We start from the raw sequence: 27,877 nt of genomic DNA on the forward strand, positions 1-27,877 counted from the left end.
CCAGAATAGATTTTATAAATTGCAGAGAAAAAAAATGCAGATACCTGATACTCATTGCCCTACCTGAAGCAGAAATGAATTTTTAAAACTGAAATTGTCAATAACAAGAAAAAACACATGGTATGCGTGTCACATACTATTTACAGCTGTTGTCTGTTATGAGTTCTCTGGAGCACCATTTGCTGCTGCAACTCAATGGTCTCATAAGTTTAACTCACCAATACAGCTATAAAATTGCTTTAAATCACAGAGGGGAAGAGAGAAAAATCAACTAGGAATGGCTAAAATGCTGCTTATGTCTTCATAGGAACCCACTGTTTTCCCCATTTTCTTCTTCTTTCCCCAGGATGCTCAGAACAGCCTGTTGGGTCTTGTGGTGTATTACAATATAGCAGATTATCAACCTGACTCTCCAGAGGAAAGGGACATTGTGGACATCTCTTTGCAAGGGCTGCATTTGGTTTATTGACTAATGCACTGAATTGTACTGGGTATCAGGCAATGGAAGACAACTGGGACAGACAGTGAGGGTGTTCGGTTGGTATTGGAAATTTACAAGAGCTTAAGCTATTTTTTATTTCTTCTTGCAGGGCTAGGAGCATTTACTATTGTTGTTCAATATGCTGTAAATGAACTTAGTTCAAAAACCACAAAAAGAGTGATATAGAATTATAGAACTGAAAATAGGCTGCTGATTGGGTATGAATTCATCAAGGCTCTTTCTCAATAAGCTTTTTATTGGAGTGCCAATATGACTTGCTTTGGAAAGAGTGAGATGTGATTGTGAGCAAATGATATAGGGGGCCAGTTGGCCTTCAGTTAGGTTCAGCTCTGCTCAGCTAGCTAACTGTATATCTCTTTCTCCCTCTCAATATGCTTATTTAGGAAGCTCCAGTTAGCAAATCATTAGTCTTAGCTGCAGGACACCCCATCCAATACTCAATTTCATCAGAAACTTCCATAACTCATTTTGTAGACAATGGTGGGGCTGGAATTTGAACTCTGGAAATTACATCTCTAAAAGTTGTTCTTTACTTCAACAGACCATTCTGTTATTGACTCAACAAATGTATGGTCTACAATAACATCAGAATGATTTCATAAAGCACAGCCTTCTGTATGTCTTTTTCCTGCTGAAAATCATCACGGACTCTCTGCTTCTTAAAGTAGTGGTTCTCACATGTTCCTTCCTGGAACATACATATCAAAATATCCAGAAGCAGTGAAGAAGCTCATGGTGGTGTAGGGTAGCTACTTAAGGAATTTTTCAAGAACCCAGGATCTTTCTGTGTTTATGGTCACAAAGCATGTGACTTTGGTTCTCAAGTGGACTTTCCCACCGGAAAGTATCACATCTATGTTTAATGCAAGAGGAAGAAGAAGATCAGGGAAATGAGACAAAGACTAAGACAGATTTGCCAAGTGAAACTGTCCCTTTCAGTCAGATTTCCAGAAAGATTTACCCCCTATTACCATTTACATCTCATGGGCCATGATTCTGTCACATGACCACCCTTCCCTACAAGAGGATCCAAAAGGTTTGGTGTTTGAATGTAGGCACATCCTTTCATTGAATCTAGGCACATCCTTTCACCCCCATAGTTGGGTCTGGTAGTCAGAAAGAAGGGGAGAAAGGCTATGGGACAGACAACCAGCAGGTTGTGCCAGGTGTGTAGTATATGTATGCATATATATTATATATAAAAAAAATCACAAGCAAACATTTACACATTTATCACTAACTATTGATTCTTCAGTAGACCCCATCACTGACCATAGCATACCAATGAGACACTGACTCCATGGTTGAGAACTTCTGATCTACAGAATAAAGTCTAAATCCCTAAATATATTAGGAAGACCTTACTAGTTTGACCCCAGCCTACTTTTCTAAATCCATGTGTTACCATCCTCAATCCTTTGTTTCAGCCACTTGTTTCCTTTATTCTTAAATGTCCTAATTTTCGCTTTTCTGTGTTCTTTGCATGTATCTTTTTCTTTGCTTAGAAAATGCTTTCTTACCTTCTCTCCTGTAGGGTGATACTCATTCTGCAAGACTCAGCTCAAATAGCATCACAGCTCTGGAAACATCCTTCCCTCTCTGTCAGATCTGTTTTTGGTACCTTATGTACACTTTCATTAGCACACTTTACCATTCATTATTTGCCCGTGTTTGTCACTACTGGCAAAGGCTATGGCCTCTTATGTAGCAAGGACTATTAAAACTTTTTATTATTTTTATTTATTAAATTTATTTTATTCAACTTTTTATATTCTGTGGCTCCTGTACTTCCCGGAATATGCTCAAGACACCTGCTTAGGGAAAAACAACCAAATATTATCCTCAATATATAAATGACCTTCAATGGGCTGACGTGACCTGCTCCCACCATAGTCGATAAAAGTGTACTGATCCCGGCTCCTCAAGCCTAGATCTCACTGGTTGTCAACAGATAGTGGTTTTTGTCTTAACTGATGATAATAGTAATACAATTCATGATTTCCTGTTCTTGAGCTCTGTTATTGGGTGTTATTCATTTTTGGCTTTCAATGTACAGAATTGGAGACACAGTTTTTTCCCTCAAAAAGGCTACTTTTTAAGGGTAGAAAAGCCATATTTAACTCAGTGATTTGAATGATATGGAAAGAAATGACTAGTTTAACTTTTAGACTGCCTAATAGCTGGGTATTTATACTTGGACAGTGCTTAGTTCTTGTCATCCAAGTGGGTTGAGAAGCAATCAGGAATTGGGTGAGGGTACAAAAGGAAAGGAGAGTCAGAAACATGCACATACATAAAATCGGACAAGGGGTTAGAGCAGATAGGGCGAATTTCTGGTATGATGCCACACTTTCTCCCCTCCTTCCCCAGTGGTGGACAGACACCATTAATCAATCAAAATACGCTTTTCATCTGAACCAAGATGTGGTCCCAGAATACACCTCAACATTACAATGGTCCAGATGTATTCTATCAACAAAGGAAGGAAGACAAACCCTTCTTTCTCTCATCAATGCATTCTCCATACAGTCTCTTCAGATCAATATGCTCCTTGTGATTGGGCAGAGAGTCTTTTCCTGTTCCCTTCTGAAAGGAAAGTATTGTAATTCCATGATTGAAATTCCAGGTGCTTCTTCTTGTTAAACCTTTCTCAAAGTTTGAGTTGAGTGTCTTACAGACATAAAGTTCCCAGCACAAGATCTATCTTTGAATCCCATCTCTACTGGGGAATGAGAGGGACCCTCGTACCCACAGACGCCGTAATCGAGGTGGAAGAAACTAACGTGTAGTGAATGGCGCGCGGTATTCCAAGTGCCATATTTACATCTTTCTGTTTTTATAACAACCACACAAGATCAGTATCATTGTCCCCATTTTACAGAAGAGAAGTTAAATTATTCACCCAAGGTCTTATAACTGATAAGTATGAAGATAAGATTTAATTTCAGATCTGCGACATCCGGCATCACGCTGTTGGATTCTAGAGAGTTAACTGTTCCTTTGGTGATCTTGATAAAATCTGCTTCTTGTGTTCTTTTCATGCCACTAAGTACTTGTGCTTTTGATAACAGCCTTGAGCTTTAGCTTTGTATTTTCTTGAGTCTTGCAGACTAGAGAGACAGATGGAAAATGGATAAGTGTAGATCAGATATGTATGGGTCACAATCAGCCTATTCTGGACTTCATGCCAGTCAGGTGTAATTCCAGCCCCTGGGAGATTATCTTGTTGGAAATAGAAAGCATACTTAGGTTTAACTTTTTTGTGTTCCTTTTTCGGCAGGGCAGCGTCCATGCCAGGTGATCACGGCCCGAGTGCACCCAGGAGAAAGCAATGCCAGCTGGGTGATGAAGGGGGCCTTGGAGTTCCTGGTCAGCAGTGACCCTGTGGCTACACTCCTGAGGGAAAACTTCATTTTCAAGGTCATCCCCATGCTCAATCCTGATGGTGTCATCAATGGCAAGTATGTCGCACCCACCTCAACTGGGTCCTCATGTATGTCACCATTGTAACACATTGTGTCTCTCAGTGGGTGTGATTGGAGAGGACATACTCTGGCAGGAATAAATTCTCTTGGGCTTCTGTTAGCTGGTACAAATAACAACGTACTCCCCACACATATTGATGTCCTATCGGTTTCCTTTGAATAGAAGGGCATAGACTAATAGGCACTTAATGCCAGAGGGGTCCTAAGAAATAATCTCGTCTAACAATCTTTTTTTTTTTTTTAAAGGAGAAAATTAGTGTGCATGGTGATCAAGTGATTTGCCCAGGTCACATGGTAGAACAGTGGCAAAGTCAAAACTCAGATTCTGATTTCTTCACAGTTAAGACCAGTGCTTTCATTTATTTACTAATATTTACTACAGAGGAATCTTTATTGAGTTGTATTGTACTGGATTCTGCATACAGCTCCAGTAAGGGTGTCACCTTATCTGAATGGGATGATTGTGTGGTTGAAAGTAGCTGTATAAGCAGACGGAAGGAAAAAGAGGTTAGAGTGGGAGAGAGCCAAAGCATAAGAGACTGTTAAAAACTGAGAACAAACTGGGGGTTGATGGGGGGGGGGGGGGGGCGGGGTGGGTGATGGGTATTGAGGAGGGCACCTTTTGGGATGAGCACTGGGTGTTGTATGGAAACCAATTTGACAGTAAATTTCATATATTAAAAAAAAAATAAAATAAAATAAAAAAAATAAAAAATAAAAATGTTTTTGATGGAAAAAAAAATAAATAAATAAATAAGCAGATGGAAGGAGTGGTGCTCCTCATGGCATTCCTGCATGCCTTCAGATCACATTAACAGGAAAGATGAAGTCCAGTGTCTGATGAGGTCTTTTGGAAGGAGCAGCATTTTCAGAGTTTGTGAGCTAAAGCCCAGATACCAGAGCATGTCCCCAAGGTCCCACTGCCGGTGGATAGGGGTGGCAGGATTAACGTTCACAAATTCTCAACCCATGGGGAAAGAGACACAGACTCTTCCTGTGGTCACAGAGGATTCATTTTACTATAGGAATGGACATTGGTATTCTTCGAGAAAAACAGAACATAAGATAAATAGAAATTTAACTAAAAGGAAAATAATTGCAGAAGCTATAAATGAAAAAATAACTTATAATTTAAGTGTCAGTATTGGGGGTGCCTGGGTGGCTCAGTCGGCTGGGCATCTGACTTTTTATATCTGCTCAGGTCTTGATCTCAGTGTTGTGAATTTGAACCCCATGTTGGTCTCTGCGTTGGACGTGAAGCCTACTAAAAAAAAAAATGTCAGTATTGAAGAAGCAAAGCAAAAGTTTAGAAAACTGAGAAAATAGAGCAATATTAAAAGGCGAAATGAGATAAAATGAGAATTATTAAAAATATATAAAAAAGAAAACAAAAATTTCAAAGAGATAAAGTTAAAATGGCTTCAACTAAGTAAAGAGACTGTTTTAAGAAAGATAAAATAGTAATTAATTTCTTTAAGAGAAAAAGTGAAATACATGTTAAACAGCTGAGAATAGACTCGCTTCAAAGGATAAGCACAAAAAAGAATACTGGTAAGTTAAAAAAATAGAAATAAAAAGATGATAAAATATAAAAAGAGGATCAGAATACATTCCAAATGATAAAATATGTTAAACTATGCCAAAATGCAAGCAAGTCAAAGCTACAGACTTTAAAAATAAAATTTTAATAGATACAAAAAAAAAAAGGCAAAGAAGTTAAGTGATTCATTTGTTCATAGCAAGTTTCTTGGTTTTTTAGTTCCCAGACTCCTTAGCTTTTGGTGGAGGTTTTTGATGGGCTGAGAGCAGGGTCCTTCCTCTTTTCCTATGGTGACCAGTTGGCCTTCAAGTACATGTGAGGAGCAAGACACCAAGAGCATTAATTAGGCCTCTGGTAGCAATTAGCCTTCTTAGATCTCAAGCTGGACAAAACTCTAGAGCACTGTTCTCTTCTGGTCCAACAGAAGTCAGTGGGTTCCTGCCACGTGCTACATTAGCCCCAGAGAACAGGTCTAGCACATTAATGAGTGACTCCTCCCTGTGTGAGGGGCCCAGGATTTCACTAGCAAGCTCACTCAGTCTAAACGGATGGAAAACAGCTATGCAAGCCATCTTGAAGGACGTGATCCCATTTCAGCACGTTCTCATCCAAGTTGGCTCTTTTCTGAAGTTTCTCTTTCCATTGAATTGTCTGGGGACTAGTAGAGAATGGAAAGAGTACTGGGTTTAGAGTTATAACCCCAGTTGGAATCTGGCTCTTCTCCTGACCTACTCGCTTTTGTCTTCTGTTGGAAGAATAAGGTAACATGCTCCCTGTCGATCTGTCTGGGAAAATGTCTCATAAGCCTGAGACAGTATTCAAACTCAGGGATAAGTAATGTAGTTTCTTCCATTTCAACTGCTCACACCTCCAAATCAGGGGCTTGATCCAGGTCTTTGGTTGAAAGGTTAATGTGGTCTCAGTCACAGAGCATCCTCCTGGCCTGGACACATTTTTGTCTTGCAGCTGGTTGTTTTGGACTCCCTCATGGCAGGCCAACTACTTCTCAGTGACACCGCCATTCATCACCATTACCATTATTTATTATGACTAAAATTACCTTTTCTTTTAACGTAGCATCTTTTCATCATGGAGCTCAAGGCATGTCATAGATCACTTGGATCACTCCAACAATTTTGGCTGAAAGGGACTTGGAAATCATAGCATTATTCTACTGACAGGAAATCCACAGGTCATAGCACATCACTAGCAAAGACCTGAGACTGCAATGGAGGCATAACATCTCACAGTAAAAGCACTTAAAGGTCTCAGCTCATGAAGCCTTCTTAAAACCTACCAGACATGGTTCATTGAACTTCTACTTGAACTTCTTCTGTGATTGACATTCCATTTCAGGGCATGTCCGTTCTGTGCATCACTAGGTGGTTTTGTGTTTTCCTGTGCTTTGATCTTTGCCATGTGAACCTCAGACACTTTATACAGTATTACCTTGGGATACCCCATGGGTAATATTGAATCCCCCTTTTACATACCTTAACACCCCCATAGGAAGTCCTCTCTGAGTTTAATGCAGTTCACCTAAAGGTTGCTTAGGTGATATTGTTTCTGGTGTACCGATCTTCAACAGTTTTCTCGGGATGCGTTTTAACTAAAAGATTTCTTAAAGGTAACTGAACTGAACTGTGTGTGGTCTGAACAGCAAAGAAACCATCTTTGCATAAAGATTAGAGAGCCTAAATCCGAGTTTGGTACTTAACTTACTGCATTGTACTCTTCTTTCACAAATAATCATGGGCCCCATGGAAAATGCAAGAATGTGTAGAAACAGAGTAGTTTCCTTTTGTGGTGATGGTAATGGAGCCTCTGAGGATGGCTGAGAGGTTTTGATAACAGTGGTCAGGGAGACAAAGCCCGGGTTTTCCAGCAAAAAAACTGTGGGTCTTGCCAAGGCAAAGATCTCTTAGCAACGCATGTCTGTAACAGAAAAACAAAATACAAAGATGGTTTCCAAAAGAAACAATCTACCATCTTGCTGGCCTGGTTGATTATATAGAATTGGGCTGAGTTCTAAGTAATCCAGGAAGATCATTGACTCATCATTCTTTTCTACACGGGATAAAAGACCAGGGGGTCAACAAATCGGGTCAGGGCAGAAGTGATAATGGTGGCTTGATCAGAGTGTGATGTGGGGAAAGGAAGGTGATTGCTTAATAGGTTGGCATGGCATATAAGTGAGGGGTTGAAGAAATCTAGCATGGTTCCCAATTTTTGGACTTTTGTTGTTGGGTTGAATGTAGTGACAAAATAATTTTTATAAAGTCAACACACAGCCCGGCATTTTATTCACAGGAGAATCGGAGTATATTGATTCTTAGTATATATACAACTCTGCCAACTTGATTTTCTTCTTCAAGGCCATTGTGGAACAGAAACAAACAACAATAAAGAGCAGAGGGCATACTATGAGTAAACACACCAAGGTATTAAGAAGTAATAGCTGAATGCTCTGGGGGAAACAAATGAAACTATAAAAATCAGATAAAAAATCTTGACAATTTAAACTATCTGGGACCATTTAAAGTTAGTGCCAATATTCTTTTACTCCACTGTGGGTTGTAAAGGCTTTATTTTACTACAATAAGAGAACTCACAGATTTTACCTAAAGAAAAAAATCATTCAGACCTTTTATGGGCCAAGAAAGAACCTGTTATTTTACATAGATTTCTTATGTAATTGTAAATATGACCCCAAAAAGCAAGTTTTCTTATCTAATTTCTAGATGTGAAAACTTGAGTACACAGGAGTGAAGTCTTGGGTGCAGTTTGAGGAGCTGGTGTTACAGAGACAGGACAAGAACTTCTGTCTGTCCCATACCACTTTTCTGTAGGGATTTAAGGCATTAGAATGAAAAAACAAACAAAGAAAAACTTAAAATATTCTAGCTAGGAGGGTTCATGTATATTATTTGGTCCCAGTCCTTCAAATGTTAAGGAAACTGAAAGTAGAGGTAAAAAAAAAAATGAGTTATCCCATATTAAAAAGCTAATCCAAGGCAGAAATGGCATGAGAAATTGTCTAGATAGCTGAAACACTGAGGTGTTTGTGTACATGTATGTATACAGACACCTGTGCCCAAGGTTATATGGCTAGCTTGTGGCACAGCTGGGCTTTGAACCCACTCTGTCTAACTCCGTAGCCCATGTTCATTTTGGTCGACCAGCTCTTCCCAACCTTGGATGGAGAAGCAAGTATAGCCTCAGCCCTGCTGACTGTAATCATGTGGTCTCCGAAATTAGTCTTGTTGACTTGGACCTTCATATCCGGTGTGCTGGGGAAAAACCAAGACGCAGCCTTGCAGCTTTCTGTGATTTGGGCCCAGAATGAATGAACTGGCTCATCCTCAGTCTTCTTTCATGGGATCTGAATTTCCAGTCTGTCTTTGACCTTGACATTACCTTGTCCTGCCAGCCTTCTCCATTGGAGAATATATCCTTTCTTGTTGCTGCCAGCTTTTGGCGGTAGGCAACACCCAGCTAATTTTGAATACTTTTCGTCGTGGAGTTTCCATGCCCATTCTGTGGTATATTTTGATGCAGCTGACTATTCATGATCACAATGGACTGATAATTATCTCCACTGGGCTCACTTCAGCGTGGGCAGATCCATGTCTCTTCCCTCCTGTTGTGATATGCTCAGGGCTCCCTCGAAGATGGCCTCAACTCTAACCTTTTAATGTATTTCAAATCTCTTCAATATAGTAACATTTAGTAGTGGTTAGTTCTCAGGCTTTGGGATCTCGCAGATCAGTTATATTTGAAAAAAATGGGCCATAGTAAGCATGTAATTTTATTATTTGCTTCCATTTGCACAAGAATGGGAAATACTCACTGAATCCCAGACAACAGACTGGTGAGAAGTTCCACATCAGATACTGCTTGGGCTGACAACCCACCTGCACGCGATCATACAAGTAACCTGGGGGTTTGTCTGCTGGGTCTTGAGATCATGGCAGATTAATGCATACTTAGTATTTGTACTGTGATCCATGGTGCTACCGTCCATAAAAGTTCCCTGTGAGTATCAGCAATGTAATCATCTACTGGATTGGTTATTCCTATCGTCAAACATCCTGAAAAGAAGCAGGTCATGGAACAATAAAAGATGTCTGGAAAATGGGCTTTTAAGGAGAAGAGATAATTCCTCTGAGCTTGAAATTGGAGAAACTGTGGTCTAACCAGAGGTCACAGAGGAAAAATGGCATCTGCCATTTGGAGGAAGCCAGAAGAAGGAATCCCTTAAGTGGCTACTTGAGAATGAGAACACTTCTACCAATAATCAATTTTAAATATTCTATGAGTAGTTATCTTCTTCTTTTTTAAAATTTTTTAATGTTTATTTATTTTTGAGAGAGAGAGAGACAGAGCATGAATGGGGGAGGAGCAGAGAGAGAGGGAGACACAGAATCTGAAGCAGGCTCCAGGCTCTGATGAGCTGTTAGCACAGAGCCCGAGGTGGGTCTCGAACCCAGAAACGATGAGATCATGACCTGAGCCAAAGTTGGACGCTTAACCAACTGAGCCACCCAGGCACCCCTGCAAGTAGTTATCTTCTGTCATATCATTTATTCTTTAGTAAAGTGTTAATATGGCTTTCTTCTTGTTTTAGCCATGCTATTGAGATTGAGAGAAAGTATCTATGCCCAAGACTGGTGAACGGGATGAAAGGCAGTCATACTTAGAGAACTTCCTAAGGGAACAGTAGATAATAAATACAATAGATATGTTTTCAGGGTTATGCTCAGAAAAACTGGGACATCAAAAAATAAAATAGCTTTATTGTTCTCTCATTATGAAAATGGTCCACGGTACAGCCAAGATATTAGATGTTTCAAAAGATGAGATTTGGTTCAAAACAGATGGCAGAAGTCTAAAATTTCAAAAAGGGATACAAAAGAAGCCAAGAGATTAATAACTGCAGGATAAGGGACCACCTGCAAGGGGGTGGGAGCAGGGGGAAGAGGTGGAGTGACCGGAACCCGGCGGCTGGAGGGCTCTATGAGGCTGGTGTTTGGAACTCTGAGAAGGGGTCTGACCTGGCAAGGGCTTCAGTGGCCCAGAAGGGACAGCTGAGAGGGTGGAAGAGGGTAGAGTGACCTGTGTCTGAATGCCAAGGGGACGTATCTGCCCACCGCTGTCACCTGCAAGAGGACAGTGATGCTGGTACCTTCCAGCCTGGGATGCAGAGCTTGAACCAGCTGCCTGCTGCTGCTGTAGTCTTATTAACTGGAACTGGAAAGCAGGGGCAGGGGGTATCCTTTTCTTCTTCTCCCTGCCTTCCTCTCTCCCTGGAGTACCTCCTGTTGGCAGAACCTACCAGGAGGCCAACTGGCAAGGGAGTCTGAGCATTGTAATTTGCACTTTAGCTGCAGTGTGACAGGGCAGAGAGCTCAGATGGTTGGTGAAAAGCAAGAAAGGGGACACCTGGGTGGCTCAGTTGGTTGAGCGTCCCGCTTCGGCTCAGGTCATGATCTCACAGTTTGTGGGTTTGAGCCCTGTGTTGGGCACTGTGCTGTCATTGCAGAACCCACTTCAGATCCTCTGTCTCCCTTTCTGCCCCTCACCTGTGTTCTCTCCCTCTCCCTCTCCCTCTCCCTCCCCTCCCCCTCTCCCTCTTCCTCCCCCTCTCCCTCTCCCTCTCCCCCTCTCTCCCTCCCTCCCTCTCAAAAATAAACATTAAAAAAAGTTGAGAGTGCCACCTCGCCTTTAAAAAAAAAAAAGAAAGAAAACAAGCAAGCACAAAGCATCCATTAGCTGAGTTCTAGACATGGACCAGCATCGGGCTCATTCCTGTATACATGTGACTTCTTTGTTTTCAAAAAGTAGAATGGTTTCTTTTATGGTTTCTGATGCCAGAAAAAGAAATGATGCATCATTATTGTAGAAAATTCCAGTGTTGAGAAGAAGCTGAAAGAAGAAATTAAAAAGCACCCAAATTCAAGGCTATTGCATTGCATTACTTCAAGGAACATTGTTCACATGATCATCTCTGATAATTACATAGCATTTCTGGAATTTTCCAACATGGGGTGCTTCCCAAATCAGGCTGCCCAGACATCAACGCTATTGTCAACTTGGAGAAGATTCATTAGCTGTTTGTAACTTGACAGCTTCAAGTATATCAACTATCTCTTTTTAATTATATATAATTATATATTATATATTATATATTATATATTATATATTATATATTATATATGCCTAATAACACACACACACACATATAAACTTAAGTAAAATCATATATTTTATAATATAGTTTATAAGCTAAAAACATCTTGCTATGGAAAAAAATAAAAGCAGCATTATTAGTTTTTTTAAAAAAAATTTAAATGTTTATTTATTTTTGAGAGACAGAGACAGAGTGTGAGCAAGGGAGAGGCAAAGAGAGAGGGAGACAGAGAATCTGAAGAAGGCTTCAGGTTCCGAGCTGTCAGCGCAAAGCCCGACATGGGGCTCGAACTCACAGACCAGTAGCGAGTTCATGACCTAAGCGAAAGTCAGGCACTTAACCAACTGAGCCACCCAGGAGCTCTGGGTGTTATTAGTTTTTAAACTAGCAATGTCATAGTATTGATGAGCTTTTAATGAATTTAAACAATTCTCCATTATAAATAATAGGGGAATATTTTTGTTAATCTCTTGGTGAATTTCTCTGGCTATTTCCCTATGATAAGTTCTCAAAGCAGTCTGTTGAGTTGAATGTTATGCATATTTCATATTTGATACATATTACCGCCAGATTATTTAGAAAATGTGCAAATATATATCCCCACCACCGGTGGGTGAAAGTACCTGTCCCCATACCATTGTCAACACTGCATTTTATCAATCTTTTTAATTTTTTGCCAATCTTATAGGAGAAAAGTATGATTTTAATTTTGATTTTTTATACTTATGAAACAAATCTTACTCCCATTTTGTAGATGAAAAAACCCACAGAAGCTAAAGATTGCATGGCATGCACGAGGTCAACCACATAACTGATGTTTCAGAGTCAGGGGTTAAACTCTGATGGGCCTGGTTGCAAAGTTCATCTTCTTTTCACTTGGCTGTGAGCTCCACTTATTACAAGGCTTCCAGGTAGTTATTTTGGTGACTCTCTTCTTGAATGTTTTTAGCACAGAGTCTGGGAAGTGGTTAGTGCCTAATAGATATGTGTTAAGTCTAATCCTGGGTGCACCTGACCTTTTAAAGTATTTTAAGGTGTAGACCTCCACATAGATAATTCTAGACCAGAGCAAGGATTATAAAAGGCTTTAAGCCAATTCTGTTAGAAATTAACTGTTGGATCCATATTTAGTTAAATATTAGCACTTAAGTATTGGTATCCCACCAATAATGTTTTATTATGTTAGATGGCAAGGGATAATTTGTATTCTACCCATGTGAGGGGTGGTTCTTGTTGAACCTGTGGACATTGTAATTACTTGGTCTTCTCTTTTTCCTCTCTGTCTTAGTCATCATCTACCGTCTTGGACAAACAGCTGAGGACACATCAGGGCCCTGGTGTATTGTCTTGGCAGGTCTCTGACAGGTTAGGGTTTAATAAGTATGGGTCCTCTGGATCCTTCCAAGCTGGCGGGATTTATGCCCTCAGAGCCCCTGTTGGGTCCTGTGGGTCTTCTATGGACCCACTGTCCATGTTTGGCTTCTGAAGCACCGATTTTCAGTGTGTTTATGGGTGTGAGCTCTGTAGTATTTCCTGCAAAGCAAAGGCAGTAGACCAGGGATCCTCTGTAGAGCGTAGAAAGAGGGACAGGAAAAAGCAAGAGGGACCAGTAAAGGCAGAGGGAGACTAACTGTCACATGGGCACCCTCTCAGTAGGTCTCCATTTTCCTCAGCAAGGCACTGTGTCCCCCTCTCTGAAGGCTTAGATGACCACAAGCTGGAGAGCCTATCAGGAGAAAATTCTCCATGCTGTGTGGCTTCTGGGATGCTGAGTGATGGAATCCATGTGGGATGCACCAATGATACTGATGGTCATGACGAAATGCCATGAAATGATGTGAGAGCAATACTCCCCTTTAAAACACTTATTCCAGAGTTTCAGCTCCAAGTTCTTCCTCCAGCGAGGCCAGGGGAATCCAAAGTTCCTGCTGTGGAATCTCCCTGTGGAATGTTTGTGAGCCAGAGATCATATTTCTTAGCAAGTAAAGCTTAGCCTAGAGCAGTCAGCCATTCTCTTACCTTGGGGCTCAATGGCCCTTCCTGGGAGCTACAAGGAACATAAAGTTGAAGTCATGTACTTTTAAAATTTAGACTACTTTTGCCAGTTTTTACTGTTTGGAACAGATCAGAGTTATCAGTGGGTGGATATTTTTGTTCTATTTGTTTTTAGGACAAATAAAATATTTGGGACATGGAACAGAGGTTGGCTATTTGGATGGCAAGGTCAGTCTCGATCTGATTCTACTCTGTTTGTGTGTCTCCGTGTTAAGGATCTTTGGGGAGACATGGGCAAAGGGTATTTAATCTCTTTCTCTTTGCTTTACTTGCCTTCCTTATATTTGAAAATGGGGGGAAATGTTACTGCGATCCAGAAGGGATTATTTGCTCTGAGGAACTATAATTTTCTCCGTTTACCTCTTGCCTTCACTGGAAAAAAAGGTCTCAGTCCATTTCAGATGCTAAGATATTCTCGTACATACAGAAAGGGAACATTTATAGGAATATTTTAATCTCACAAATTGTTTTTTACAACTTTATAAAGTGAAAGGCAGATACACACTTAAATTTTTTTGAAAGATGCAGAAGTAACTTTCTTTTTCCCCCTTGAATTCTTGCCTTCCAAATGTCTGTCAGTAATTCTGAAATCATGGTCTACAGGGATTTTGTGGAACATCCAAGATTTTCCTACGATGTGGAAGGAAGTAGAGGGATCCATGAAGAAAATGGTATTTAGCATGGCTGTCCAAACCTCTGTATGTGCCTTGTAGCAACAGTGTGGGCTAAGACAACATCGAGGGTCCTGGTTCTAGGGAGAAATGTGGCATACTCAATCTTGCAGATGAACGTATTCATACAGATCAAAATAAAAATTATTTGCTCTGGGAACTCTTAAGGTCCTGCTGCTAAGTCATTTGCATAGTTTTAAATGATGCATAGTCCTAGGGGCAGGGAGTTGTGGGAGAGTTTCCCAGGGGCCTCCTTGCTCACACCCATTCGTAAGTACAGAGAAGGAGTCAGGAGCTTGAGTACTCCATTTGCCTTGCTCAGACATCGCAGTTCTGAACAAATATTACTATTTATTATTCCTAAATTTAGGGTCATTAATTATATCAGCATAAACCTAATTTATGCCATCATAAACAGCAATAATAAATGCTGCCAAATGCTAATACCCAGCTCTTGCCAACTGTGCCTGTAGTTGATGGGTTTCCACCCCCCCCCCCCCACTTCCCAGAAGCATTAAATTAAAAATGATTCAATGTTGCAGAATCATTGATCAAGTTCGGGCTGAGGCTCTTGGGGAAATGTGCTTGTTTGTTAAATGCTTTGCTCCCTCATTGGCTGGGCAGCTTCTCATCTCTGTATCCTGCTGCTTCTCCTTTCCTGCCCAGAGGAGGAAGAAGTGGCAGAAGGGATGTAGGCAGGGAGGGAGGTAGATGAAACCCTATTCTTCCTTCTCAATTTCCCTTTCAGACATCTCTTTTCTCACCATCCCCTTGCCTAACACTTTCTTTCAACCTACACTTAGAAGTCTTTATAAAGCAAACCCTTGGGTATAATATGGATGTGTTATTTCTCAATTCCCATTGCATCTACCATGTATTTAGTGATGTATGTTGCATGGCTCCCTGAAATATATGAGAGTCTATATCTGAAGAATGGGAAGCACAGCCCTAAGAAGCCATGCCAATACTGAGGGTGCTTTTTCTTTTGCCATTTACTCTCGGGGCGCTCTGCTTTCACCGGGGAAGAGGGAGAGCCTGTCCCCTTGCTATCAGAGTCATAATAGATCTCACTGCCTTTCGCAAAGGAAATAGTTTGTGCTTTTCCTTATTTTGATGACTTTTTTTTTTTTTTTTTTTCATCTGGGATGATTGTGATTCCATATAAGGAATCCCCACTGGGCAATCAGAAGGCACAGGCTCTGGTCAAAATTAGTTTCTTTTCAGCCATGTGGCTTTGGACAAATCACTTAACCTCTCCACTCCTGTTTCTTCAACTTATTAAGAGGCTACTAAGCCCAGCCATGGCACCTCACCTGATTAGTGTCATGATCAAATACTGTAGTACTTTCAAACTGTTAAGCACTGTCTGAAAGTATAAAAGTAAAGAGTCCTCTGATTGTGTCCTAATGCTTGAATTTCAATGGTGGGCCATGCAAAGCTCTTCTCAATAGTGGAGACAAGCAAGCTTAATGATCTCATAGCTTTCATCTCTCAGTTCTTCAAAGAGATCTAAGGTAAGGTTGCAGTGAGATAGAAACACTGTAGAGGGAGGGACAAGGTCCAAGGTGAAAAAAGTGAAAGAGACTCCTTCATTTTATATATAATGTAATTATGTAATTTTATATATCATAATATATAGTATATCGAATATTTCCATATATAATATACACATATATTTTACCATGTAATATATATTAAATTATATATGTGTACACACACACAAAACTAAAACTTTGCTTGTCCTTGTAATTTTTAAAATTATGGAGAGGATGTAGGATTGAGTAAATTGTATAAAATATATAGCAGTAGAGAAAGCTTAGAACTGGAAGAATTCAGCCAATGCCTTTTTCCCTCCTCATTCCTACTCTTAAAATAGATTTAGTTTTCCCATTGGAATGGACAAAAGCCTGGCTTCTTGCCTTTTAGAAGTCAGGACCATCTCCCATAGCGTTTCAGGGTGTTTGTCACGAGCAGTGTCCGTGGTTGCGGGGACCGGTCTTAGCCTGGGGACTGCCTCCCCTGTGTACCCAGCCTGAGTATCACAGCCCTATGGTCCACCCCTCCCTGGGAGCACCACCCCCTCCCTATTCCCAGGAAAGTGCACCCCATCAGGAACCAGAAGGAATTGCACCTGTCAGGCTGGCACTGAGGATTTGCCTGGGGCCTCTGTTCTCCCGTTTTGGGCCCTTGGGCTGGAGGCCAGAATTTACAAACAGGAAAGTCAAAGGTAGCATATGAGCCTTGCTAATGTGAAGCCACCCTCCCTGGCCTGACTTCCAGGTTGTCTTTTCCTTGGTTATTTATCTCTCTGAGCCACCTAGCCCTTTTGAATTATTAGCCTTATTCCTTCATTGCCCTGCTTCCTTCTTGCAAATATGCTCCTATACATCTTCACTCCGCAGGAAACACTTTCTTTTCTATTTACAGCTTCTCCCTGCTCCCTACCCCTCCCCCTGGCCCAATAACGGCCAAGGAGATAAATAAGAAACATAACTCTTTTTGGCTATTATTTTTTTTGTACTCTGCACAGTAATATATATAATAACAAGAAAACAAATCTTATTACTAAAGTAATTACAATAAATACAGAATAACTGAGTGGAGCCTAAGGAAGGGGGGATGTCAGGGGAGTGATTGCAACAGGATTTTAAAAATTTAATTTACTAGTGCCAGTCTCACCGCTCTGTTGATGCTTCCCTTAGGAGGCTGTGTCTAATTAGAGAGGGTTGTTACTGCTTTTTGAATACACCCACCCCTAGCTGACTTACACCTTGGGTCTTTAAAGGGGAATTCTGGCCTGAGGAATCCCTTGAGAACTTTCCTTGGTAGCAGCCCTATGTTGGGAACAGCAGCATTTATTACGTTAAGTTGTATTATCATCAAAGCTTGGGAATTGCAAAGAATTCCTTGGCATGCTTCCCTCTGACTGTAGACAATCTTCCCCGTAACCACCCAAACAGATGGGTATTCCTCCTGACACCCGTGACTCTGAGTAGAGGTGGTGGGGCACCCCTCAGTGAGACCTGCTGGAGCTGACCAAGTCTCCGAGTTAAAATCTTTCTCTCGGAGGCCAATCTAGTTTTATCTGAGAGCAGTTTGTGCCCATTTGTTCTTGCATGGTCTGCAGTAGAAACGGGGACTGTCATTTTTCTTCATTAAGTAGGACTATCATCCTGTTGGTGAGAGCCATCTTTCCAAGTCCTTTTGAGAAACTCCTGAGTTCACTTCTCCTCTCAAACCTAAATCCTATATGGTGTGCATTTAGTCTCAACACATCATATTTTTTAACTATGATATAATTGCCACTGTGTGGTTTCCAAGTTACTCTTGTGTGAGGAGGGCAGATTGGGCAAGGGTATGACACCTTAACCACACTTCTCAGCACCATGTCAACCCAACTGCAGCCCCAGGCACACTTTTTTTTTAGGTTTATTTATTTCAAGGAGGGGGGAGGGACAGAGAGAGAGGGAGAGAGAGAATCCCAAGCAAGATCCATTTGTCAGCATAGAGTCTGATGTGGGGCTCGATCTCATGAATTGTAAGATCATGACCTGAGCTGACTGAAACCAAGAGTTGGATGCCTAACTGACTGAGCTACCCAGGTGTCCCTTCCAACACATTTTTTTTTAAGTTTATTTATTTATTTTGAGAGAGAAAGAGAAAGAGAGAGAGCGGGCAGAGAGAGAGAATCCCAAGCAGGCTCTGCACTATCAGCACAGAGAGTGATACAGAGCTCAACCCCACAAACTGTGAGATTATGGCCTGAGCCGAAATCAAGAGTCAGACACTTAACCAGTTGAGCTACCCAGCCGCACCCCACCCCCCTCCGTCCCCAACCAAACGCACTTTCCAATTCATCACGTGGGCATGTGCTTCACAAACTTATTCTGGCTGTTCGGTCTTAGTCATCTTCACACTTGAAATCTGGGACAAATGCACAGTTTCAACAGATGTCCCTCAGCCTCCTCTCCCAGCCGTCACTGTCACCACCGTCTCCACAATCACAACCAATATCAATGAAATGAAAATGGCCAATATTGCTTGAGCATTTAACATGTGCTTGAAAAGGCTAAACATTTTATACACATTACCTCTTAATCCTCACAGCAGCTCTCTATGATACATACTAATATGATTTTACTCATGAGGAAGCTACTATTTTAAGGGCAAAATAAATGTCTAAGGGCATACAGAACACAGACACTAATTGAGTAAAGAGGATATTGAATTACTGTGTGTGTGTGTGTGTGTGTGTGTGTGTGTATGTATGTGTGTGTGTGTGTGTGATTTTAGAACCCGCCAACTCAACCACTACATTATACAAGAAATTAAGAAGCTGGTAGAATCTTACAATATTAATATTGGATGGGCTCTTGAATTTCAACAAATCTGGACGCGTCCCCTCTCTATGGAAGACAGAAAAAAGATTCCCAATAAGGTTCAGTAGGTCTTTAAATTCTCACAGTGTTAGAGATACATTGAGAAGTCAGACCTAAAAATCCACCCCCCACCCCCATGAATGGCCATTGAATGGAAGGATAACGTATTTGCAAACTCTGCAGATGTTATGCATAATGTCATGCATGTAAAGCAAAGATAAGTGATTTCTTCAGACAGAGAACATGGGGTTCTACACAGAAAAGGATAAAATGTTAGAAACACTTCATTCTGTCTGAGATGGCTTCTCAGAAGTGGTCAGACATCAGAGAGCTTAAAGAGAGGAGTCAGAAGGTCCTTGGAAGGACAGTGAATATTTCTCCAGGCTAACGTTTCCCAAACTGGTTCTGAGGGATACTAGTAGATTGGTACTAATAGACGTTTCATTAAAAAAGGGTGGTCTGTTGGAAACTATATTTCAGATTTCATTTACATAGATTTTTTTATTGTATAACTTACTAGCTCTGTTGACATATTAACGTGCATGGAGACTGTCTAATAAGAGACGGACTGTGTGGCATTGACTGAACTTATTTGAACAGGGTTCCATTTGTTGATGCATATGTAAGATATCTAAAGGATTATTAGTGATCCTTCAACCTGGGAAATATTTCTCCAGCCTATTAACTGAGATGCAGACAGAAAACAAAGTGTACTTATAAAGAAGCACATTAGCATAGTGGCTGAGAACATGAATTCTGGACCTGGATTACTTGGGTTTACTGCTGATTAGCCCATGTGACCTGGGACAAGAACCTGGCATGGGTTGGGTTATTTGGGGAAACAGACTCTGACATGGAGATTTGCTGTAGGAGGTTTATTGTAGTGTCTTCTTGGGAATGGGGGAAGCTGGATCAGGCATAGGGTAGAGTTGAATTATGGCATAGTTACTACTGAGTTCTGATAACCAGTGAGGAACTCTGTAGCTGGGATGGCTTTTCAGTATTATGGATTAAGGCAAGTAGTTGGAGACTGTCCGTGTTATATGCCACCAATGACCAATCATTGAATGTGCGGCATCTCCGGAGAGGGGGTGCAAACTTGGGCAAGAAAGGTCCCTTTGAGAACTGTTGTTGTCGTTGTTGTTGTTGTTGTTCTTCTTCTTCTTCTTCTTTTTTTTTAATGTTTATTTATCTTTGAGAGAGAGTGTGAGTGGGGGAGAGACAGAAAGAGAGGGGGACACAGAATCTGAAGAGCAGGCACAGAGCCTGATGAGGGCCTTGAACCCATTAGCTGTGAGATCATGACCAGAGCCAAAACTAGACACTTAACTGACTGAGCCACCCATATGCCCCTGTATGAGAACTGTTCTTAATGGAGGTACACAACTGTGAGCCTCAGCAACCAATGGCAGCTGAGGAATGAGTTATCTGGTTCTAAAGGAGTACTTTGAGGGACACACTACAGCTTCCATTGTGCTTTAGTTTGCTCATCTGTAAAATGGGAATAGCAGCAGTATCTTCATAAGGTCTTTGTGAATTAAATGAGTTATTATACAACGTTCCTGATATTTACTAATGCCATATCAGTTTTACAAAAAGATAAAAAAATAACACTTAAGATAAATACTAGTTGTTTACCATGGAATTCACAATTATCGTTAAACTAAAAACTGAAAGAGCAAAGAGAATAAAATTTTTACATTTAGTGAATTAAAAACAATTTCAGTTCCTGTATGTCACTATAGAGTCATAGCTTCCTTAGTCTGGGACAAAGAAGCTTTTACTGCGTTCTCTGGTGTGTTCTTTCTCTAATGTAATTATCTGATGAGAGCAGACCACTCCTTCAGAAGCCACTCCCTCAGTCCATATATTTAGTAAAAAAAAAAAAAAAAAAAAAAAAAATTCAATTCAGGCCAAGATGTGAATTGAATCGAGATTGCTAGATATTGATTAGTGTCTATTAAGTTGATTGCGATGTTGCCCCAATCTAAAAGGACCTGTATCCATAGAAGAGATGGCCTATCCTAAAACGATGTCAGGAGATTTGATGCTAGATGAGCTGAGACCTTTTTCTAAGTGCAGTGTTAGGTGGAAATGTCCAAAGCTTGGGCTGTACTTTTCAATGTCAGGGCAAAGTATTCCAGTGTTTGTGAGTCCTGATTGGGTTGGGCCTCTCTCCAGAAGGAGACTGCAGCACATTAATGCCCATCATTTGTAGTAGTAATTCTGGAAATTCAGACAGCAAGACTCCCTTCAACAGTAATCAAGGCCATTGAAATCCATCTGATCTAATGTAGGGAAGATTTTTTTTTAAAATCTAATTCAACATCTAGCTATTAATCTAGTCATCTTGGCACTGAGTTACTGGATGTTCTAACTCAGTGGATTTAGCCACTGAGAGACTTAGCATGTAAGCTCTGTAATGCATGTAACCCAATGGATATACCCTCTGACAAACAACTTACTCTCCTAGGGTAGGTCCTTAAAGTCATTGCATTGTATAAAATAGATCATATGTCTAGAAGAGTATTCAGAATCTTTTGATTCGACCCAATATTTCATTGCACAGATAAAGAAATAGGCTTGGAGATTGATGCTACTTATACAAGTTTACCCAGTTTCCTAGCATAGATGACATCAAAGCAAAAGACAATTGAATTTCCAATCTACTAATATTTCCATGAATATAATTTCTTTTGGAGGAACTTTTTATTCCTAATGGATTCTTCCACAGAGGAAGATAGTGTGAGTTGTTGATGCCTATATTTCTGTGATTTGATCATAAAACCATGGGATCTTAGGGAATCTTAGCATTTAGTCCAACTTTCCATCCTATGCTTGAATTCCTTTAGGATATTTCTGCCATGTATCCAGACAGTCTGTGCTGTAATGTGTGTATAGCGTGTGAACTTAATTTCTCTCATGCGAACTTATTCCATTGTTGATAGTGTTATTGGGAAGTCATTTCTTGAACTATGCTAAAATAGCCTCCTTGGAACTTCTACCCTTGATAACATGTCGAATAAGCTGAATTCCCCCCTCTGTGGACCTTTGCATAATTGAGGACTATCTTCACCTTACTCACATTAGTCTTCCTTTCTCCTGGATAAGCCTCCAGTTTCTTCCACTCCTTTTGTGCTGTGTTTTTGAGTTCTTCCACTGCCTTGATTACTCTCTGAACTATCTTACTCATTAATTCAATACAAGTTTATTAAACATCTGGTAAGAGACATTTGTAAACCTGTAGACATAATGATGAGCACAGCAAGCTGTTCACAGTATATAGAGGTGGAAACAGACAATTTAAAAACAGTACCGTACAGTGTTAGACATGATCTGACAGCTGCCAACTATGCAGATGCCCAGAGGAAGGGTGCCTAACTTAATCCTAGGGTCAAGAACAACTTCCTGTGCCATCTGCATTGAGACCTGGAGGAAAAGTTAGTCAGGAGCAAAGCATGTGTGAGACAGTAGAGGTAAGGGGGTGTGAGAACTTTCTATAGAAGAAACTAGCCCCCAGGGCTCTGTGAAGGTGGGATTCCCAGATGAACACCGTTATCATTCTGAAAACCCAATGGCTGTTCGTGAAGCATGTAGCATGATGCATGAAGCTCTTTTGATGGCCTAATCATATTGCTAACTCCTTTTCAATTTGGTGTCCAGTGAAGTCCCCAAGTCCTTTTTTTACACTAATTGCCATTAGAATGAATGTTTCCTGTGGCTTCGCTGGGTAGATGATCCAGTAGGACCAAGTACTTAAAGTACACTTATCTCAATTTCATCTGACTAGATTCCATTCTTGGGAGACCACTTTGGATCTTGACTCTGCCATCCATTTCATTGGGCTACCTCCTAATTTACATGCAGCCTTCGGTGCTGACAAGCATTTCTAGCATCTTTTTACCATGTCACTGAAACATTTCTTGAACTTGACTGGACCAAGGACAATATACTGGAATACATATCACCAAACACATAGATCCATTTAGTTATGATCATTCAGCCACTCTAATCTATTTTAGTGCTGCCATTGAACCTACATTTCTTTATATAACATGCAAGGATATCTGGAGAGATTCTTGCAAATTCCTCACTGAAGGCCTGTGAAACTCTGTCTCCTTATCTACTAACCTGTCAAAGTGTGAAATGAGTTGGGCTGGCATTGCTGGAAGGATTCACTAAGTTCTTCTTGGTCATAAGTACTGGTTTCTACGATTTCCGCTTCTTTTTCCAGGGTGCCCCAAACGTCCTCCCCCCACCCCCCAAATAAGTTCCAGAATTTTGTTGAGGATCAGTGTCAACCTCATGATTTCATTGTCATTTCTTTCTCTTTCTCAAAAACGGAGGTGCATTTGCCTTGCTCCAGCTTTGTTATTCAGAATTATCTGTAGTTCACTGACCTTGCCTCAGGCTAAAGGTAGGCTCAGCCAGAATCTTTGAAAAGTGAAGAGGAGAACTGAGCTCCTGATTTTGGGTGACTCAGACTTCCTAGGGGCACCTCTCATGCTTGGAAGCTTATAGTTCTTCGTCTTCCCTGTTCCCAGAACAGACTGTTCACCATGCTTGGCAGGATGATTTAGTCTGGAGGCATGAGCACTGCAATTCTCTTGACCTTAGCTCACTGAACTGACATGATACACATGGGTCAAAATCATTGTGGCTTCAGGTAGTTTCATCTAGAAAATTCTTTATTTTACTTCTGTTGACTTAATGCTCTTTTGTACCAACAGAGTTCCCTCCTGGATATGATTAGATCATAGATTATAAAGGTTGTCTGAGTCTTTTTTGATACTATGACACATTACAAGAAATATGTCCTGTGTATTTTAGGCACTTTTTAATGTGAAAATGTTTTCCACATGTGGTAAGATTGAAGGAGTAAATAGAAAAATTCCTATTAATATAACTTGGGAAGCAACTTAAAGGCAGTGATTCCTGCATAGTGTGAGAGATTTTCTACAAAAGTGTTTCCTTCTTCAAGTAAAATTCTGATAATTTGTATCTTTCTTTTTTTTAGATTTTTTAAAGTATATTAATTTTGTTTTGAGAGAGAGACATAGACTGCGAGCAAGGGAGGGGCAAAGAGACACACACACACACACACACACACACACACACACACACAGAATCTGAAGCAGGCTCCAGGCTCTGAGCTGTCAGCATAGAGCCCAACGCAGGCTCAAACCCATGAACTGTGAGATCATGACCTGAGCCAAAGTTGGATGCTTAACTGACTGAGCCACCCAAGTGCCTCTGTATCTGATTTTCTAATACAGCTGATCATCAGAATGCCCTGAGGAACTTTCTAAAAACATAGAGTCCAGGGTCACTTCCCTAGAGTTTCTGATTTCTGTTTCAGGAGGGAGAGATAGGACCTAGGAGCCTGTATTTTTAATTTTTTTTTTTAACATTAATTTGTTTTTGAGAGAGAGACAGAGTGTGAGCAAGGGAGGGGCAGAGAGAGAGGGAAACACAGAATCAGAAGCAGGCTCCAGGCTCTGAGTTGTCAATGCAGAGCTTGATACAGGGCTTGAACTCATAAACTGCGAGATCCTGACCTGAGCCACAGTTGGATGCTCAACCAACTGAGCCACCCAGGCGCGCCTGTATTTTTAAGGTAGTAGGTAATTCTGAAAATAGGCCAATTGTATGCTGCTTGTCTGTGGAATCTTTCCGACTGTCACAATGTCAGAGGATTATGGAGAAAGGCTGTGAGCACAGGCATGCGTGCATGTGTCTACGTGCATGTGAGAGAGAGAGGGAAAGAAAGAGAGAGAGAACAAAAATGAACTCCCTAAGAGAAATAGGAAGAAGCCATCTCCATGTGAGAGGCAGTAAACATATTTTTCAAGCATCCCCTGGAGATGAGTTTTGCCACATCTCTGTTCTGCAGTAGAACATATATAGCAGAACACATGTGGTAGAAAATAGGAACCGATATACAAATAAAGCTGGCTAAGACTCCGTACTTAGAGCTTGAACATGGAAGTTTTATAAACAGCAAGGTCAAGAATTCTCAGAGATTGATGTCAGAGCACTTATATACAGGAATATCAGTTTACCACAGGCAAGTGCGGGGCAAATCAGCATGGAGTACAAAAAAAACGTTAGTGGACAACCTAGAACCAACAACTTCACCTTTACCAAAGGAGGTAATTCTGTGATTCTGACAGATCCAGAACAAAGAAAATCTCCTTGGCCATATTTCCCCTCTTCCTTTGTAAAGCAGTACAGAAGGTCATCCTAACTGGAAGATTATATTATTGTCTATAGTATACACGTCAACAAATGGTTGGTAAGTAAAATATATCATATATATCGGCCATTTGTTTAAGTACATTGCATGTGGTTCCATGGTATGGGTTCATTCACATATGAACAACATTGGCTACATTCCTTTGGTCCTCATTAAAAGGGCTACTCCAGGTAATATCCACTTCAGCCAGCTAGAATGAGCTAACTGAAGCCTCCAATATGGTGGCCAGAGTGATCAGTGGAGATGAGCTATGCCTCCACTAAAGGCAGCTGAAGGAAGGTTGTTCTGCTTTTGAGAAAGATGCCCATGTCGGTCGAAATCCTCTGTGGATCCTGTACTTAAAGCTGCCCAAGTGGGGCTTCTTAGTTATTTCATCTCTTTTGCTGTATATTGTGTATTTATTTTACTTAGTTTGGGTCCACTGGTGATCACTTAACAAAAGAAATTAACTCATGTTTTCTTTGTCACTGAACTACTTTGTTTTTGACTGAATGGGTAAGTCATTATGGGGATAGACACTGCAGAGAAATATTTTTCATGAGAAGAAGGAAGAAGAGGAGCATTTCATGGAGCAATATTATAAAAGCTTCTTTTTGTACGGGTGATGACAAATGTGCTAGACCTTTTTGTAACATCCATAACCAAGAAACAGAAATTACATAGGGATGAATATTAGTGTCTTTCATAAGGTATTTTAGTACATACTGGGTGCCATTAATTAGGCAATATTTCTATGAGTTTGAAACTAGGACATCTCCAGAGTCCTGAATGACATTTCCAACTTTATGCTGCCATTCAGTGCCTTTTATGTTGTTTTATATATTTTTTTCAGTCTATTGTAAGCATTTAGACCTATAATTTATCATAAAACAGTGAAATTTTGTAGATGGTTTAAGGAAAACACCCCCTTGGCATTTAGAAAGAGTGACCATTCATATGGTTTTGATAATTTCACAGGGCAACCCCAGTTTATATCTGGTTTCCCAGTGTAATTATTCAATACATATCTTTTTATTCTCAAAAGTGTGGATGATATATGATGTGGCCATATTAAAAGGAGTTAACAGAGACACAGCGTATTCAAGTTTAACTGCAACATTAGCAGTTTCTTTGCTCGGTCGGACTTATTTTTTCCAGCTGTGTCTTCTGCAAGAATTGAAACTCCTGTTCCCAAACTTTGCTATATCCAAATATAGTGAACATAATAGAAATACTTGGCAAAGCATAAAGACGAAGACCTTCTCCACTTCCTTTTCTTATTCTTGACCTTATAGAGAGAAGTAACACAAAATAGAGGCAGGTGGCTACATGAAGCCCTTTCTTGCCTTTTGATTAAATAACTCTGCCCTTTTGGGGGCTCACATTCTCAGCTACCACTGAAAGAAAAAACAAAACATTGGAAGACTCATCTTCCAGGAGTTCCTGATTGCTCAGTGTGTTCCAGAGGAGGTAGTGTCTTTGAGGACAATGTGATGGGCCAAGAAACAGGAGAGAAGATATGGCTGCTGACTTCAGAGAGGGTTAGGGAAACAGTGTTCTTCTACTTCACAAAGGCATCCAAAGCGTACCCATTCCCTGAGTGACTAGGTCATGGGAGCTTTAGGTCTGGAATAGAAAGCAGGGCAGTCTCTCTGTTGGGGTTTCTGTCTCACTCTGAGACCCTGGGGAACCAGATGGGCACTTGCATCTCCAAGTAGCAGTTTAAGACATGTCAAATGTAGGAGCTTCGCCTGTGCCTTCCTGCAGCACCAGCCTTGTGGCAGGCAAAGTGATAGAGAGTGGGTCTATTCAATGCCGTTAAAATTGAAAAAACAGACAACAGCAACTCTAAAACTCCACCTTTGCAACATACGTATGATGGATAGAAAAGAATAGAAAAGGTTTTTCTTTGAAAGTTAAAGTTTAAAAAAAAATGCGTTGAGCATAATAGACTGTCAACCACACTATCAAACTTAAAATTATTGCGGGGCACAGCAGACTCACAATGTAAATTTGACAGATAGGTCAACAGCCAAGTGTTGTGCAAATGCTGCCTGGGATCATAACTTCAATTCATCTCCGAAGATTCAACATGAAGGGTCTCCTCTCACGGATACTCATGGCCCTATAATTTCAGGCTCTGTTCTCGCCATGTGGGTGAATACAACCTTGAACCATGTCAACATTTTTCATTTTATTTCAGGCAAATGAATTCCTCCCAGGATATGTGTTTGTGCAATCAGGCATCCTTCTTATCATTGCCTTTGAGCTTTGCCGCTTATAATGCCAAGATAGCCAGAGACATAAATAAAAAGGAATGGAAGAAAAACCCATGTTGCAACAAACAGCAATAATATATTGACTTTGATGAATATTCTTTACTCTTGCCCACACTGGCCTGGAGTTCAGTTACCGCTTTAGCCTTCAATAACTGAGGTTGGGGCAGCTCTTCTGGGAGATTGCACAACGAAATCTAGTCTATTTCATTTCCAGCATTTTGTATTTGGAAACAGAGTGTCTGCTTTGACTTATCTTATCTTTGAGTTTCCAAGACATTGCAAAGTAAAGCATAATACTAATGTTATTGTATATCGGGAGACTACTTACAAAATACAAGTCATTATTTCAGTGCATAGGTTTTAGCTGTGGTATATAGGATTTTCTTTTTTTTATTAAAGAAAAATGTTTTTTTTTTGAGAGAGAGAGACACAGAGACAGCAAGTGAGTGGGGGAGGGGCAGAGACAGACAGAGACACAGAGTCCGGAGCAGGCTCCAGGCTCTGAGCTGTCAGCCAGAGCTTAATATGGGGCTCAAACTCA

At 40.6% G+C, this 27,877-nt stretch overlaps 1 protein-coding gene across 4 annotated transcripts in view; it reads left to right on the forward strand.

Moving 5' to 3' along the window:
• Window positions 1–324: 324 nt before the first annotated feature.
• AGBL1 (AGBL carboxypeptidase 1) overlaps window positions 325–27,877 on the forward strand; it is a 318,376-nt gene continuing 290,823 nt past the window's right edge. For all 4 annotated transcript variants that reach the window (XM_049611919.1, XM_049611918.1, XM_049611920.1 and 1 more), the window contains exons 1-2: window positions 325–537; window positions 3,783–3,963. In XM_049611919.1, coding sequence (XP_049467876.1) covers window positions 3,848–3,963 — 116 coding nt within the window. In that variant the 5' untranslated portion in view covers window positions 325–537; window positions 3,783–3,847. The remainder of the gene's footprint in view (window positions 538–3,782; window positions 3,964–27,877) is intronic.

Source organism: Panthera uncia (assembly GCF_023721935.1).
Source record: "Panthera uncia isolate 11264 chromosome B3 unlocalized genomic scaffold, Puncia_PCG_1.0 HiC_scaffold_1, whole genome shotgun sequence".
Classification (NCBI taxonomy): Eukaryota; Metazoa; Chordata; class Mammalia; order Carnivora; family Felidae; genus Panthera; species Panthera uncia.